At 46.0% G+C, this 16117-nt stretch overlaps 1 protein-coding gene and 1 long non-coding RNA gene across 36 annotated transcripts in view; one reads left to right on the top strand and one right to left on the bottom strand.

Annotated features, from left to right (window-relative positions):
* Positions 1-16117, top strand: part of LOC308615721 — a 103191-nt gene that overhangs the window by 85348 nt on the left and 1726 nt on the right. For 32 of the 35 annotated variants that reach the window (XR_014015582.1, XR_014015583.1, XR_014015593.1 and 29 more), the window contains 2 exons: positions 252-3738; positions 12145-15631. This is a non-coding gene — a long non-coding RNA (uncharacterized lncRNA). The remainder of the gene's footprint in view (positions 1-251; positions 3739-12144; positions 15632-16117) is intronic. The other 3 variants (XR_014015594.1, XR_014015596.1, XR_014015595.1) reach the window with 3 other exon arrangements.
* Positions 5318-9623, bottom strand: LOC308615639 (protein FAM170A-like; the record flags this gene model as incomplete). Its single annotated transcript, XM_081231232.1, has 2 exons — positions 5318-7359; positions 9614-9623. The coding sequence occupies 2 exons, from the start codon at positions 9621-9623 to the stop codon at positions 6506-6508; spliced, it is 864 nt and encodes a 287-aa protein (XP_081087358.1). The 3' UTR covers positions 5318-6505.

Raw genomic sequence — 16117 nt, forward strand, 5'->3', positions numbered from 1 at the left:
TAAAAGCAATATGTTGAATTGATTTAAATATTTAAATACTTACATACCTGTTATCACAATCTAACCTTCTTTATCTTCTCTTATTTTCTTCCAATCAATATTATGTTTTCAAGATTTATCCACGTGAATCCATATAGATCTAGGTCTTTGATTTTTGACCGTTTGGTATTATTTCATCACATGCGTATAGCATCATTTATTTTCCATTCAAGCATTATTGGACAATTGGATTGTTTCCCTCCCTTCTCTAGAACAAACAACGTTTCCTAGAATATCCCTGAAGATGTCTGACAGTCGAGAAGGGCCAGGCTGCCCGAAGGATTGCTACTTGCTTTTAGCCACGTTCCAACAGGCCATCTCCAGCCAGCAATTTGAAGCACAGCTGAAATGAAAACTCCCCCAAATGTGGAGGTCGTAGGAGCTTCCTAGAATGTGGGAGGTTCATGATAGGCATCCTGCTGGGATCCCAGGGGAGTCTGAGCTGGCCTGAACCTCATCTTCCTCCTCCACCTCTCAAGAGAAATGTGGAGGAAAGAAGACTTCAAAACCTGTGAGTAGGCAGAGGGAGAGAGATTGGGGGCCGAAGCTGCAACTGAGGTCTTGGAGTGGGCTGTGAGGACGCAGAGCCTCTAGAGAGCCAGGCTCTGCCTTCTGAGCACTTCTCCCCTAAGGCTGCTCGTCATTCAGGTGATACCAGCCATATAGAGCCGACTCGGCCCACACTGTCACAGAAAGCCTTATCAGAATCTCTTCTTCTTCATACACTCTTGTGTCTGTTACTTGGTTATTGCCTTTGGTGCTCCACTGATGTGAACCACAGTCGCCAGGGGATGGAGGACACTAGTGACCCATCTTGCTCTGTGGCCTCAGTCCACAGCTTGAGGGTAAGGGAAGAGGCCAAATGAAGGTCAAGAAGGAAAGATGGCGTTTGAAGAGAAGACCTGAGTTAAGGGTGTCTTCTCAAGGCTTGATGAATGAAATGTAGCTCCAGTACCTGAAGTCCTGCTTGTTCTCAAGGCTGACCACGGGGCTGGGTGGGCTGGGTGCACTCAGTGAAGGAACCGTATACACTTAGTATTTCCTTGCTTGCTCACACTTGCCCTCGTCTGATACACACTCTGCAAGACTGATCTTCCCCTGAAACAACTTTCCACCTGCCACTGTCATCTCGTGAACATTTGCTTCCCCTTCCTAGTGTCCCCCTAGAATGCCATTGCCGCCAATTCATAATTTGATAATCATGCTTCTTACCATAGTCTCAGCAACTTCTGATAAATTTTATTCACTTTATTCCATAGTCTTCACACATCAGTAATCTTCCTTAACTTCCTAGCTGCAGGTTAACCCATTCGGAATCATTTCTTTTTCTTTCTCTTCTTTGGCAAATCCCTTCTATCTTTTAAGGTCTTTTTCTTGTCTCTCTACCATCCTGCCTTCCTGAACTTCTTTTTTTTCCGTTTAAGTAACCTTTCAATCTCCTTCCCCAATTTCCTCATAAACATTGAGAGTTTATTCCTCACACGTTAGAGAGCGGTTTATGAATGGCCACGCATAATGGACTCAGAATGAGTTGGCACCCCCGAGGTACCTGTCTTGCTGGGGAGCCACAGGTGGAGGGCTGGCTGCTGGACACATGTTTGCATGGAGTCAGGCTGAGTGGCCTCAGGGTGTTTGCTCTGCACTTGTGTGTGTTTCTCCCTAGTTGGTTTCCTTGTCCAGCCACCTGTGACCTCCCTCCATCCAGCCCAGGGAATCCTTCTCATCACAGGGGTAGGACGTTTGTCTCGTTTTCCATCACATCCTTTCCCCAAAGTTTGGTTGTGAGTTGCTCCCATTCCAAAGACCTTTCCTCTTTGAAGAGAAGAGAGAAAATCTTTTCTCTCCTTTCCTCTCACTTCACTTCTGCTCTAGTATCTCCTCCGTCCAGAATGGCCCCCTGACTCAAATGGGTGTAGATCCGAAGATGGCAAGAAATGCCAGCAATTCTGAAGTAATAATACGGATGTATCAGGAACACTTGAAAACCTTTATCCCGCCACATTCAAAAAAATTGCACTTCCAGTGTATTCAGAGTCTCAGTGTAGAAACACAAATGATGTAGAAATTGAATGACACTCAAGTTTTTCTATCCTCCTTTCCTGATTTATTCTAATCCTCCAAGTTAACATGATTAACTATCTGTTATGTAACCTTTCAGACATTTTCTACACATGCACACTTTTCTTTTTCTCACATAAGAGTGTGAACTAGGTCACTTTCAACATGCTGTGATACTGTGATTCACTGTCTCCCACCGAGTCATCCACTGATAAAGTAATCTGTTTCATGGAGAAATATGTCCAATAGCTAATAGCCAATGTCTGTGGAGTGCTTGCTCTGTGTCGGTTTCTTGTAACTACTTTACAGATCTTTTGTACAAGGTACCCATGGACCAGGTACAATTATAACCCCCAAGTGACAGATAAGTGCAGATAAGTACAAATAAATACAGAGGCCAAGTGACTTGCCCAAGACACTGGAGCAAATCAAAATCCATGCCTCTGTAATCATTTTGCTCTATTGCCTCTGTCTGGGAGGCTTGATGATTTGGCAAGTAAAACCTTAAATATCATGTTCCATTTTTATATCTCTGACACAAGCGTGGGGCTGTGATACGGGGTAACTAACCTGACTACTTTTGAAAACCCTTATGCACCTGGATGAAAGTAAGCCAGGGACTGCAAGCTCTAGATTTAAGGTTTCCTAGCAACTTTTAAAAAGAGCTTCTTGAATGCAATTTATGTAATGTCAAGTCTAGGATGTAGTCCAGATAGTAACAGAAAAATGGAGATATGTAGAAAAATAGTTCAAGTTGACAAGTATTGGGAGTGTAGTAGTTTTGGGGCCAGCATGTAGACCACAGGAGAACTTGCTGTTTCCATCCCAAAGGGAAGAGCCCTACGTTGCAACTGCCAAGGTCCCTGGGGCAGCAAGTGTGTTCACTGCTTAGTAAAGAAGCATCCTCAGTTTGATAGAATCATATGGGAGCCTTACATTTGGTTAGCCGTTCTACATTCTTGATGTAATGATATTTTCAGGGTGTGGGAGGGTATCAAGCTCTGAAAATACCCTTGGAGAGATTTGCTTATTAAGTTTGGCTTTTTCAATCTCCCTACTACTTCTTTACTAAGCACCAGGAGGTTTCCTTCACTTTTCAGAACCATGTTGTTTTTCCCTTGTCTAATGAACTTTGAAATACTTTTGGATGAGCTATTAAATTTGGGAAAAAATAAACATCTCTTTAAAACAAGGAAGATAATAACAATGACACGTAGAAAGAGCTCTAAAACAGAGAATATCCTCCATTATGGCTAATGACTGGGGGTGGAAAGTTCGTGCTCGCTGTCCAGGATGTAGAAATAAAAGCTGAGGAGGCGCTGAGGCATCTCCTGGATCTCTATAAGCCTCCATCATTTCTGATGAGTAGGGTTGACAGATAAAATATAGGCTGTTTAGTTAAATATGAATGTCAGAAAAACAACGAGTACATTTTGAAGATAAGTATGCCCCAAATAGTACATAGGATCTACTTATACTAAAAATAATGACTTATTATTCATGTGAAGTTCAAGTTTAACTGGGTATCCTGCATTTTTATTTAGTAAATCTGACAGCCCTACTGATGATCCACAATGGAGGCAGTTGAGGAGCGGTACATGCTGGCTCTCGGACAGTCAGGAATGGCTTCAGCAGATCCAGGTACAGTATGAAATTCTTTTTGGAGGTAGCTCAGAAGCCATGGCCAGCCCTTGACTGCAAGTACTGCCTCGGGTTTCCCTGAGGTGGGGTAAACCGTCCTCTTAATGGCCTTTTGGTAAGTCTGGAAGACCATATCCAAGGGGAGCCCCAAAGTCAGTTTCATCCTCACAACCATGTTTCCAATTCCTGGAATTGGCTGCATGTGACTCACAAGAGATAAGGAGGTTTGTGAAAATTGGGAGTGTCATAGCTTGAACCCTTTGTAGGTAAAGTTTTGGTGTTCTGAGAGTTTTAACAGGAGCAATGTGAAAGACTCCAGGTCCCCGGGTAGATAGAAATAATCCTGTTCTACTTCTGTGTATGGGACAAGTCTGTAGTAGCTCACAGAGCAAATATCTGGTCTTAGAAAGACTGATCCAAGCTTGGATGTTTCTGGTGACAAGGCAAGGTCGTGAGTTTGAAGTTCACCTTTTATGGTTGAGGAGACAATGAAGTTGTCAGAAGGGCAATCGTGGAGGAGACGTTGGCTTCATCCATTGTGCAGGCTTGTATATGTGGTTCTATGTAGATTGTGTTTCAAAGGTGGAGCTTGTTTACAATTACGAACACTCTCTGACGTGCTTTTTGGACCTTCATTCCCAGAGCAAGAGCAGTGCCGAGGCCCTAGAAATGCCATGGATACTCTGAGCTGTCAGTGGCATTTCCCAGGTACTGTTCCCTTGGTGCTGCTCCTTGAAATGTCCAAAGGGATTATCATCTGTTTTGTGGCCGGTCCTAGCATTGTGAAAGGAAGCTGCTGCACCGGGCTCAGAGGATTTCGGCTGTGGTGGGAGGAGGAGGAGGAGTACTACGACTATAAATTGTATCACACCATATCTATTACATCTTGAGAGTGGGCTTGGGGGGTTATGAAGGGGGACTTTTATTGTACTTTTATACATTGTCCCCTTGAAAATAATTCAATTTTTAAAAATTAGTTAATTTATTTTGGGCTGCATTGGGTCTTTGTTGCTGCTAGCGGGCGTTTTCTAGTTGCAGTGAGCGGGGGCTACTCTTGGCTGTGGTGCACGGGCTTCTCATTGCAGTGGCTTCTCTTGTTTGCGGAGCACGGGCCCTAGGCATGCAGGCTTCCGTAGTTGTGGCACGTGGGCTCAGTAGTTGTGACACACGGGCTCTAGAGCGCAGGCTCAGTAGTTGTGGCGCACGGGCTTAGTTACTCCGTGGCACGTGGGATCTTCCCAGAACAGGGCTCGAACCCATGTCCCCTGCATTCGCAGGCATATTCATAACCACCGCGCCAGCAGGGAAGCCCAATGATTCAGTTTTTTATAAAGAGAATATTCCTAATATTCTTCCAAAAGTTTAAAAATACATAGTTGGATAACACTATGAAAAATTAACTGACACTTTTTTTATTATTTCTCTTTGCTCCCTGGATTTTTTTCCCCCTCCAGTCAGCTAGGCACTCTGAGTTCACTGCATTAGGAAGGTAAAGACTCAGCAGAAATGAGGGAGAAAAAAAGAAAATGCTCAGCTTTGGAATGTTCAAAACAGAGGCCACAGTAGAACAGGTGAGAATTCTGTGCACAAAAAATAAATCTCGTCTCAAATGTAACAAAGTATTCTTTGCACTGGGAGGCAGGAGAGGGAGGGAGGGAAGGACTGAAGGAGAGAGATCAGTGTGGCCAGGGACATGGAGACTGTGCTTGAGGACGATAGGCCCAGGAAGAGAATCAGAATCTGGGGAAGATTCAGCCTGCACGCGATCATTGCCTCCAGCCAGCACCCTCATCTCAGACCTCGGGAAATTCAGAGAGAGAGTGGGAGTAGGTCAGGAGGGCCACGGGCATAGTCTGTGTGGCAGGGGTTGTGGCCATTCCCTATTTGTGAGGAGTCCCCAGCAATTTGCAGGCCTCTTCTAGAAAATGCTGGCGGACGTCTCTAGTGCTTATGTGAAAGCTTGTTCACAAACCTTGAAAGATACAGATGTAGATGACAGATTAGATAGAAAAATGTAATTAACTAAAACCTCCAGGAAAGGTTTGGAAAATGCCCTTTATTGCATAGGATGTTCATATTGTCATATGATGTTAGACTGAGTGCCGGTCCCTTCATCCTCCTTCAGACCACGGCGTTCTGTCTGCTACTATCCCGAGGGTCCTTTCTTCTCCCTGGAAGGGATAAAACAAATGAGGTAGAACAGGAAGAGACAAGGAGCACTCCAAGCTCTGCTGGTCAGGGTTACCCTCCAGCGTTGCCTTAATGCTCAGAGCCACACATACCACAGTGAGCTTGGCTCCAGATCAACTACCACGCAACGAAGGTTCTGGAACACTTCCATATCTCGGGGAACCTCATTTCCACGTGACTCTCTTTCATATTCCCCTTTGTCACAGAAGGCTAGGTACAGTGGTCCAGGTGAGATCTCAGCTCAGGCCCAAGGCTCTCAGACCTCAAAGTTCCGGTCCTGCAAGGGCCCCTGTCCTCTCTTCAGACCACTCCTGGCTCTCTCTGCCGACAAGGAGCTGCTGGTGGTACGTCCTCTAAGAGTTGAGGCCCATCGTGCAGACCCTGAGAAAATTCCTAGGAAAAGGCTCCACCTTCTTGTCGAAGTCAACAGAGCTCAATTCCTTTGGAAGTGCTGGGTGTGTCCCAAGTTGATGCAACTGCAGAGCCATTAGGTAAACCAGCACATGTGTGCGGCCCCTTCCCTTAGACTCCTCTGGGCCCTCGTGACATAGGCTCAGAAGAGTGCCAGCCTCAAGCCTTACCTCTTCCAAGGCCACACCGTCTCCAGGATCTTCTGTCCCATGAATCTCAGTTGCTGTGTGGAACTCAAAAGAGAGAAAAGACCCTGCCTCCGGGGTCTCTTCGGGCTGGGGCCTTCTAGCTTCTCTTCCTCGTCCTCGTCGTCCTGCTCGTCCTGCTCGTCCTGCTCGTCCTCCTCGTCCTCCTCGTCCTCCTCGTCCTCAGAGGTGGTCTCGGATTCCACATTGCCCTCCTCCTCAGGGGTGCTCTCGAATTCCACATTGCCCATCCACTGGGCGATGTTGAGATGAAAGACACGGCAGCTGAAGCCCTCCAGGACGCCGAACTTCACGTGCTGCTGGAGGATCTCCAAGGTGGGCAAGACCCGGCAGCAGGCCATGCACCTGAAGCCGGTCTCCATGGTCACCATCCAGTCCGGTGTCTTGGCCCTGGGTGTCTCCTGGACGGCAGGTGGCCCTGATGGGCTGCCTGGCTCTGCCCTTTCCTCATACTCTTTCTCCTCCCCAGTGGGCTCACTGTCAGACAGGAGGCTTTCGGTGGACACATCAGAGGGGTAAGTGCCTACTGTGCACGCATCCTCAGGAAGGGTCACTTCTTCTATCGTCAGCTGCTTTTCAGGCAACTCCAAGGGTTTCTTTGTCTTCCAGGAGACAGCTACACCCTTGTTCACTTGTACCTGCATGTAGTATATTTTCATGCCCCTTTCCTCTTTGTCTGGGTGCAGATCGTTCTTACAGGGTGAAGAGGGTGAGGAGGAGACACAGTGTGATGGGGGAGCAGTCTCCCCTGTTTCCTGAACCTGGGCTAGGGGTGCTTTAGGCTGGGCAGTTTCTCGATGTGATCTCCGGATTCCTGAAAAAGGAAATTAAAAACATCATAACATGCATGGGCCGTGCCAGAAGCTGAGGGAGCAGGTGTGGTAGACGAGAGAGGGACATTTGCATGACGTAGCTATGTCGTGAGCTTGGTGTCTGTTGGCCGTAGGACGGAGCGGTGTATCTGGTGTCATCTGTGGGCTTTTCATGTGCGTGTGGGGGGTTACTGGAGCGGTGTCTGTATACAGGGGTGTGCAGTATGGTGGTGAGGGCTGTGGTAACTGAGAGATGCGGGTGGATGCGTGTACGACGAGGAGTGTGAGTTTGGGAATATCGGTGGTGCATTACTTGTGGAATGGGGCTGTGGTGCTTGGGGTTTCTGTGTGCACTGAGAAGGTATGTGCCTGGAGGGCGGATGTATGTGTGAGCTGTGTGGACCTGAGCTGGATGGTGCTGCTCTCAGGCTGGAGATCTATGATGTAGAACTCTGTCCTTCTCTGGAAGCCAAGGCAAAGACAAAGCCTACATTTTCCTCTGAAGATGCTTAATCTGGTCCCTCTTCCCTCCACCTCAAGCCCAGACCTTTCCGGCCCCTGCTCCTTGACTTCCCCACCATGGTAGTACCAGGATTCACACCCCCCCGCCCCAGACTCAGCTGGGATCCACGCCCTCGTAACAGCTCAGCCATCCTGCCCAGGCTCCTCCACAGAGCCCTCATCACCTCTGATGACCCTGGGTTTCCTCTCAGCCTCCCTGGGATCTGTGTGCCTCCTGCCTCACAGCCAAACACCCCCTCACCTGAGGAGCCCCGCGCCCTTACCAGCGTAGATGAGCTTGCGCGGAGAAGAAGCACAGGAGAAGTATGTAGAGGCAGAGGAGACCTCCCCTGCCCCTGGGCTGCAGCCTTGGGCCACCACAGTGGATCCAAGCTGAGGGGGATCCTCTTGTGACTTGGAGATTGCTGAGGGAGGAATGAAAGGCTCAGGGTGGGTTCATCAGTCCTCTCTGTCCACAAATATTTACCGAGTGTCTGGCACGTGTCAGGTGCAGTGAATACACACAGTTGAGATGGGGTTCCCAGTGGATACTCCAGTATTTAATTCAAATCAGTACTTACTCTGTCACTGTCTTGTTGGTAATGTAGGCCTCGGTGGTGACTGTGAGTATGTGGGAAGAGTGAGTGATGTGTATCAGTTAAGTCTGTGGTAAGTGTGGGGTTGGCATGGGGAGCACGGTGGAGATGTGTCTTATCTGTGTCTGTGGCCTTTGTGTGCATGGTTTCTGTTCACAAGTCGGGAATTCTGGGACATGTAACTTTTCCTCATTACATGGTGTGGCTTGTATTTATGGTGTGTGTTCATTCATTGATTCAGCAAGATTCAGTAAGCAGCTACTTCTGTGTATCCGGCACTCTTCCATTGTTGTAGTCTCTGGTAACGCTGCGCATTCTAGTAGGGGAAGACACACACTAAACAAAACTACAATAAATATATGATACCTGAGCTGGTGGCAAGTATATAAGGGTTGCCAGACTTAGCGAAGAAAAATACAGGGCACCCAGTTAAATTTCAGTTTCAGATAAACCCAGAATAATTTTCCAGTGTAAGTATTCCCATGCAGTATTTGGTCTTACTTTTAGTGTAAGTATGGCCCGTACAATATTGGGGACATACTGATACTGAAAAATTACTTGTTGTTTATCTGGAATTCAAATTGAACTGGATAGCCCATATTTTATCTGGCAACCCTGACATGGGTTAGTGAGACTGTGGTTTACTGTGGTTTGTACAAAGCGGGTCTGGCATTACTCAAGAATGTGTTACAAGTGTGGTGTGTATGACACGTGACTGGTTCTTATAGAGGTATTTAGCGATGGCTGAAGTTAGCTGTGTTTGTGCGAGAGTTGAGGAGATACATATATATATAGTGTGTGTGTGTGTGTGTGTGTGTGTCCTATATATATAGTGTGTGTGTCTATATACATATCTCATCTCCAGCGTTTGGTGTTGGAGGAGAGGATTGTGATACAGGTGGGTTGTATGAGAACGTAGTACAGGAGGGATGCGTGTATATACCTCCATGTGCTGTGTGTGGTTTAATACGGAAGTTATATGTGGGGTGTGTGATACTTTTGCTGTATCAGAGTGTCCATGGGTGTATGAGTTACTGTCTCATAAAACACCCCTACCAAGAGTTCTCTATACACTCTTACATACACCGAGTGTCAGCCAGGTCCAGGCAGGGTGTCAAGAACTGTACCACGCAGAGTTTATATCTGATAAGCACTCTACCCCCATTCATCCTGCTCTTCTCAGCACTACCCCCTCCGCCCACCCCCCCACCCCCCACAGGAACATAGAGAAAAATATTCTGAATGGTCAGGGGCAGTCATTGCCTTCCCTAGCCTGTCCCAGCCACTGCCTGAAAATCTGCCTGCTGTCTAGAGCTCCATTCCCAGGGCCCATCCTACAGTCTCCAGGGCCCTGGGCCTGGTAGGAGCTACTGGGCTCTAATCTGGGGCAGAGACCTCTAGCTGGAGCTCTGGGGTGACCACCCCCTCCCAGGGCAAGGTACTCGCCTACACCTACATTTAATGCACGCAGGCACCACGTGGCCCGTGGCTCTCAGAGCTCCCCGCAGGACCCTGAGGACATTTCTCACCCTCGCCCACGCGGTCTCAGTCTCTGGAAAGCCCTTCCCTTCCCTCGGTCTCCTTTGGGAGATTCTTCCTGTTGAAGGAATAAAACCTCCTTGCTTTCAATATGACACCATCCCTAGGCAAACAATCGTCTTTCGAAGTGCATTCCACTTGTCAAGATATTTTTCAACAGGGCCTTCAGCTCATGGGGCTTCTCTTTCCAGTTGGTAAAAGAGGCCAAGCAACTCATGGGTCTCTCTCAGCATCCTTGCATCCTTCACATCCCCCACCTCATGACCCCAGGGAAAGATCCAAGAGAATAAGAGAGAAATCGGGGACTGAGAAAAGCTGCACCTCTAGGTCTGTGCAAGCAGGATGCAGCCTGCTGTGAGTCCGACAAAGCTCCAGGCCCGGCAGCCCCAGGAGAGAGTCCTCAGACCAGCGGAGCTGACCTCCCATCTCCCAGGGGGCATCTGGCCGTTCTGTGCCGTCTCACACCACAGGGAGCCTCCGGATGGCTACGGCAGCATCAGTGAGACAAGGTCTCTCGCTCCCTGCTTCACAGGTGACACGTTCTCAGTCCCCCTCTTCCTAGAGAAGGTTCAGTTTGGCAGAAACCCATGTGCCCCAGACAAGTTGCCCCCCACATACCTCCTCCCTTCTGGGCAGTTTCCTGGGACTCTTCATTTTCCAGGCGTTTCCTCTTTTGTTGCCGTTCCATCGTACCAACTAGAAGTCTCCCTTAGAAGATGCCTCAAGAGACGTCCAACTCCTCCTCTCCCCTACAGGTTGGCCCTTGTTGGCTCTTGGGCAATCCGTTGAAATGATTCAATACAAATAAAAATAGTCAAGTCTCCTAAATGGCTGAAAAACTTGTACCACTTAGTGAACCAGCAGTGCTGCCTAGTGCTCACCAGGGCTGTTAAGTTTCCAAGGTTGCCAGGCGCACAGCAGGATTCTGTGACCTCAATGATGACATCAGAGCATTCTGTGGACCTAGGTTCAGCACAGTCTCTGCAATAGCACAGGCCCCGTTTTCAAGAACAATTCCTTTTTCCCAGCCGAACCTTTCCCGTGAAAGGGAAAGGTTCATACCATATCCATTATAAATTGTATCATACCGTATCTATTATAAAATGAACATTTTGATTGGAGATCTTTTAATGTCTTTTATATAGAGATTTAATATGAATATTTTAAATGGTCTCCAGTTTCCCTGTGGATTATTGACATTTTAAACTCTGCACTTCAGTTTTCCCTCAATCCCTGTAATTTTGTCACGGTTATTTCTGTACTTAAAGAGGAGTAACAATATAATTGATTTCTTCATTTTTTTCCCATCTCTTTCCAAGGTACTGGATTTGATTGTGTCTTACGAATGAGTGAAAAATGCTAGTCCTTGAGTCAGGACATTGGGCCCTTTACCAAGTAACTCAACCTGTCTGGGCTTCAGCTTCTGTATGTGCGAGCAAGAGGCTTGGCCTAGCTGACTTTTCAAATGCTGTGTTTCTTTGATTCACTCTCACGTACTGATCTGCTACTTAAGAAGAGGGTCTCTTCTCATAAAGTGAGAACAGTCGTTTTCTAATCCTTGGGTTGGGTGGAGTTTTTAGTGGTCGTACTCAGTTTGTTAGTTATATTTACTTTTACGTATGCTTAGCTCTAAATTTAATTTATATGGCTCTTGTGACTATTTTTAGATCTTCTTTTTTTCTTATTTTCTTTTACAGTTTCTAATTTGTTATCGCCAGTGTAGAGGAGCCTGATTGATTTTTAAAATGTATTGATCTTGTATGTGTGTGCTTTGTTGAACCGTCTTCTTCGTTCCTGCTAGTTTATCTGTGGGTTCTTTTGGGTCTCCTAGATAAATGAGCATATTAAATGTAAATAATGTGTTCTTTAGATAAAGTTTATTTTCTTGCATCTCTCTATATAAAAGCAATATGTTGAATTGATTTAAATATTTAAATACTTACATACCTGTTATCACAATCTAACCTTCTTTATCTTCTCTTATTTTCTTCCAATCAATATTATGTTTTCAAGATTTATCCACGTGAATCCATATAGATCTAGGTCTTTGATTTTTGACCGTTTGGTATTATTTCATCACATGCGTATAGCATCATTTATTTTCCATTCAAGCATTATTGGACAATTGGATTGTTTCCCTCCCTTCTCTAGAACAAACAACGTTTCCTAGAATATCCCTGAAGATGTCTGACAGTCGAGAAGGGCCAGGCTGCCCGAAGGATTGCTACTTGCTTTTAGCCACGTTCCAACAGGCCATCTCCAGCCAGCAATTTGAAGCACAGCTGAAATGAAAACTCCCCCAAATGTGGAGGTCGTAGGAGCTTCCTAGAATGTGGGAGGTTCATGATAGGCATCCTGCTGGGATCCCAGGGGAGTCTGAGCTGGCCTGAACCTCATCTTCCTCCTCCACCTCTCAAGAGAAATGTGGAGGAAAGAAGACTTCAAAACCTGTGAGTAGGCAGAGGGAGAGAGATTGGGGGCCGAAGCTGCAACTGAGGTCTTGGAGTGGGCTGTGAGGACGCAGAGCCTCTAGAGAGCCAGGCTCTGCCTTCTGAGCACTTCTCCCCTAAGGCTGCTCGTCATTCAGGTGATACCAGCCATATAGAGCCGACTCGGCCCACACTGTCACAGAAAGCCTTATCAGAATCTCTTCTTCTTCATACACTCTTGTGTCTGTTACTTGGTTATTGCCTTTGGTGCTCCACTGATGTGAACCACAGTCGCCAGGGGATGGAGGACACTAGTGACCCATCTTGCTCTGTGGCCTCAGTCCACAGCTTGAGGGTAAGGGAAGAGGCCAAATGAAGGTCAAGAAGGAAAGATGGCGTTTGAAGAGAAGACCTGAGTTAAGGGTGTCTTCTCAAGGCTTGATGAATGAAATGTAGCTCCAGTACCTGAAGTCCTGCTTGTTCTCAAGGCTGACCACGGGGCTGGGTGGGCTGGGTGCACTCAGTGAAGGAACCGTATACACTTAGTATTTCCTTGCTTGCTCACACTTGCCCTCGTCTGATACACACTCTGCAAGACTGATCTTCCCCTGAAACAACTTTCCACCTGCCACTGTCATCTCGTGAACATTTGCTTCCCCTTCCTAGTGTCCCCCTAGAATGCCATTGCCGCCAATTCATAATTTGATAATCATGCTTCTTACCATAGTCTCAGCAACTTCTGATAAATTTTATTCACTTTATTCCATAGTCTTCACACATCAGTAATCTTCCTTAACTTCCTAGCTGCAGGTTAACCCATTCGGAATCATTTCTTTTTCTTTCTCTTCTTTGGCAAATCCCTTCTATCTTTTAAGGTCTTTTTCTTGTCTCCCTACCATCCTGCCTTCCTGAACTTCTTTTTTTTCCGTTTAAGTAACCTTTCAATCTCCTTCCCCAATTTCCTCATAAACATTGAGAGTTTATTCCTCACACGTTAGAGAGCGGTTTATGAATGGCCACGCATAATGGACTCAGAATGAGTTGGCACCCCCGAGGTACCTGTCTTGCTGGGGAGCCACAGGTGGAGGGCTGGCTGCTGGACACATGTTTGCATGGAGTCAGGCTGAGTGGCCTCAGGGTGTTTGCTCTGCACTTGTGTGTGTTTCTCCCTAGTTGGTTTCCTTGTCCAGCCACCTGTGACCTCCCTCCATCCAGCCCAGGGAATCCTTCTCATCACAGGGGTAGGACGTTTGTCTCGTTTTCCATCACATCCTTTCCCCAAAGTTTGGTTGTGAGTTGCTCCCATTCCAAAGACCTTTCCTCTTTGAAGAGAAGAGAGAAAATCTTTTCTCTCCTTTCCTCTCACTTCACTTCTGCTCTAGTATCTCCTCCGTCCAGAATGGCCCCCTGACTCAAATGGGTGTAGATCCGAAGATGGCAAGAAATGCCAGCAATTCTGAAGTAATAATACGGATGTATCAGGAACACTTGAAAACCTTTATCCCGCCACATTCAAAAAAATTGCACTTCCAGTGTATTCAGAGTCTCAGTGTAGAAACACAAATGATGTAGAAGTTGAATGACACTCAAGTTTTTCTTTCCTCCTTTCCTGATTTATTCTAATCCTCCAAGTTAACATGATTAACTATTTGTTATGTAACCTTTCAGACATTTTCTACACATGCACACTTTTCTTTTTCTCACATAAGAGTGTGAACTAGGTCACTTTCAACATGCTGTGATACTGTGATTCACTGTCTCCCACCGAGTCATCCACTGATAAAGTAATCTGTTTCATGGAGAAATATGTCCAATAGCTAATAGCCAATGTCTGTGGAGTGCTTACTCTGTGTTGGTTTCTTGTAACTACTTTACAGATCTTTTGTACAAGGTACCCATGGACCAGGTACAATTATAACCCCCAAGTGACAGATAAGTGCAGATAAGTACAAATAAATACAGAGGCCAAGTGACTTGCCCAAGACACTGGAGCAAATCAAAATCCATGCCTCTGTAATCATTTTGCTCTATTGCCTCTGTCTGGGAGGCTTGATGATTTGGCAAGTAAAACCTTAAATATCATGTTCCATTTTTATATCTCTGACACAAGCGTGGGGCTGTGATACGGGGTAACTAACCTGACTACTTTTGAAAACCCTTATGCACCTGGATGAAAGTAAGCCAGGGACTGCAAGCTCTAGATTTAAGGTTTCCTAGCAACTTTTAAAAAGAGCTTCTTGAATGCAATTTATGTAATGTCAAGTCTAGGATGTAGTCCAGATAGTAACAGAAAAATGGAGATATGTAGAAAAATAGTTCAAGTTGACAAGTATTGGGAGTGTAGTAGTTTTGGGGCCAGCATGTAGACCACAGGAGAACTTGCTGTTTCCATCCCAAAGGGAAGAGCCCTACGTTGCAACTGCCAAGGTCCCTGGGGCAGCAAGTGTGTTCACTGCTTAGTAAAGAAGCATCCTCAGTTTGATAGAATCATATGGGAGCCTTACATTTGGTTAGCCGTTCTACATTCTTGATGTAATGATATTTTCAGGGTGTGGGAGGGTATCAAGCTCTGAAAATACCCTTGGAGAGATTTGCTTATTAAGTTTGGCTTTTTCAATCTCCCTACTACTTCTTTACTAAGCACCAGGAGGTTTCCTTCACTTTTCAGAACCATGTTGTTTTTCCCTTGTCTAATGAACTTTGAAATACTTTTGGATGAGCTATTAAATTTGGGAAAAAATAAACATCTCTTTAAAACAAGGAAGATAATAACAATGACACGTAGAAAGAGCTCTAAAACAGAGAATATCCTCCATTATGGCTAATGACTGGGGGTGGAAAGTTCGTGCTCGCTGTCCAGGATGTAGAAATAAAAGCTGAGGAGGCGCTGAGGCATCTCCTGGATCTCTATAAGCCTCCATCATTTCTGATGAGTAGGGTTGACAGATAAAATATAGGCTGTTTAGTTAAATATGAATGTCAGAAAAACAACGAGTACATTTTGAAGATAAGTATGCCCCAAATAGTACATAGGATCTACTTATACTAAAAATAATGACTTATTATTCATGTGAAGTTCAAGTTTAACTGGGTATCCTGCATTTTTATTTAGTAAATCTGACAGCCCTACTGATGATCCACAATGGAGGCAGTTGAGGAGCGGTACATGCTGGCTCTCGGACAGTCAGGAATGGCTTCAGCAGATCCAGGTACCGTATGAAATTCTTTTTGGAGGTAGCTCAGAAGCCATGGCCAGCCCTTGACTGCAAGTACTGCCTCGGGTTTCCCTGAGGTGGGGTAAACCGTCCTCTTAATGGCCTTTTGGTAAGTCTGGAAGACCATATCCAAGGGGAGCCCCAAAGTCAGTTTCATCCTCACAACCATGTTTCCAATTCCTGGAATTGGCTGCATGTGACTCACAAGAGATAAGGAGGTTTGTGAAAATTGGGAGTGTCATAGCTTGAACCCTTTGTAGGTAAAGTTTTGGTGTTCTGAGAGTTTTAACAGGAGCAATGTGAAAGACTCCAGGTCCCCGGGTAGATAGAAATAATCCTGTTCTACTTCTGTGTATGGGACAAGTCTGTAGTAGCTCACAGAGCAAATATCTGGTCTTAGAAAGACTGATCCAAGCTTGGATGTTTCTGGTGACAAGGCAAGGTCGTGAGTTTGAAGTTCACCTTTTATGGTTGAGGAGA

This window comes from Mesoplodon bidens (assembly GCF_964165515.1).
Source record: "Mesoplodon bidens genome assembly, chromosome: 4".
Lineage (NCBI taxonomy): Eukaryota > Metazoa > Chordata > Mammalia > Artiodactyla > Ziphiidae > Mesoplodon > Mesoplodon bidens.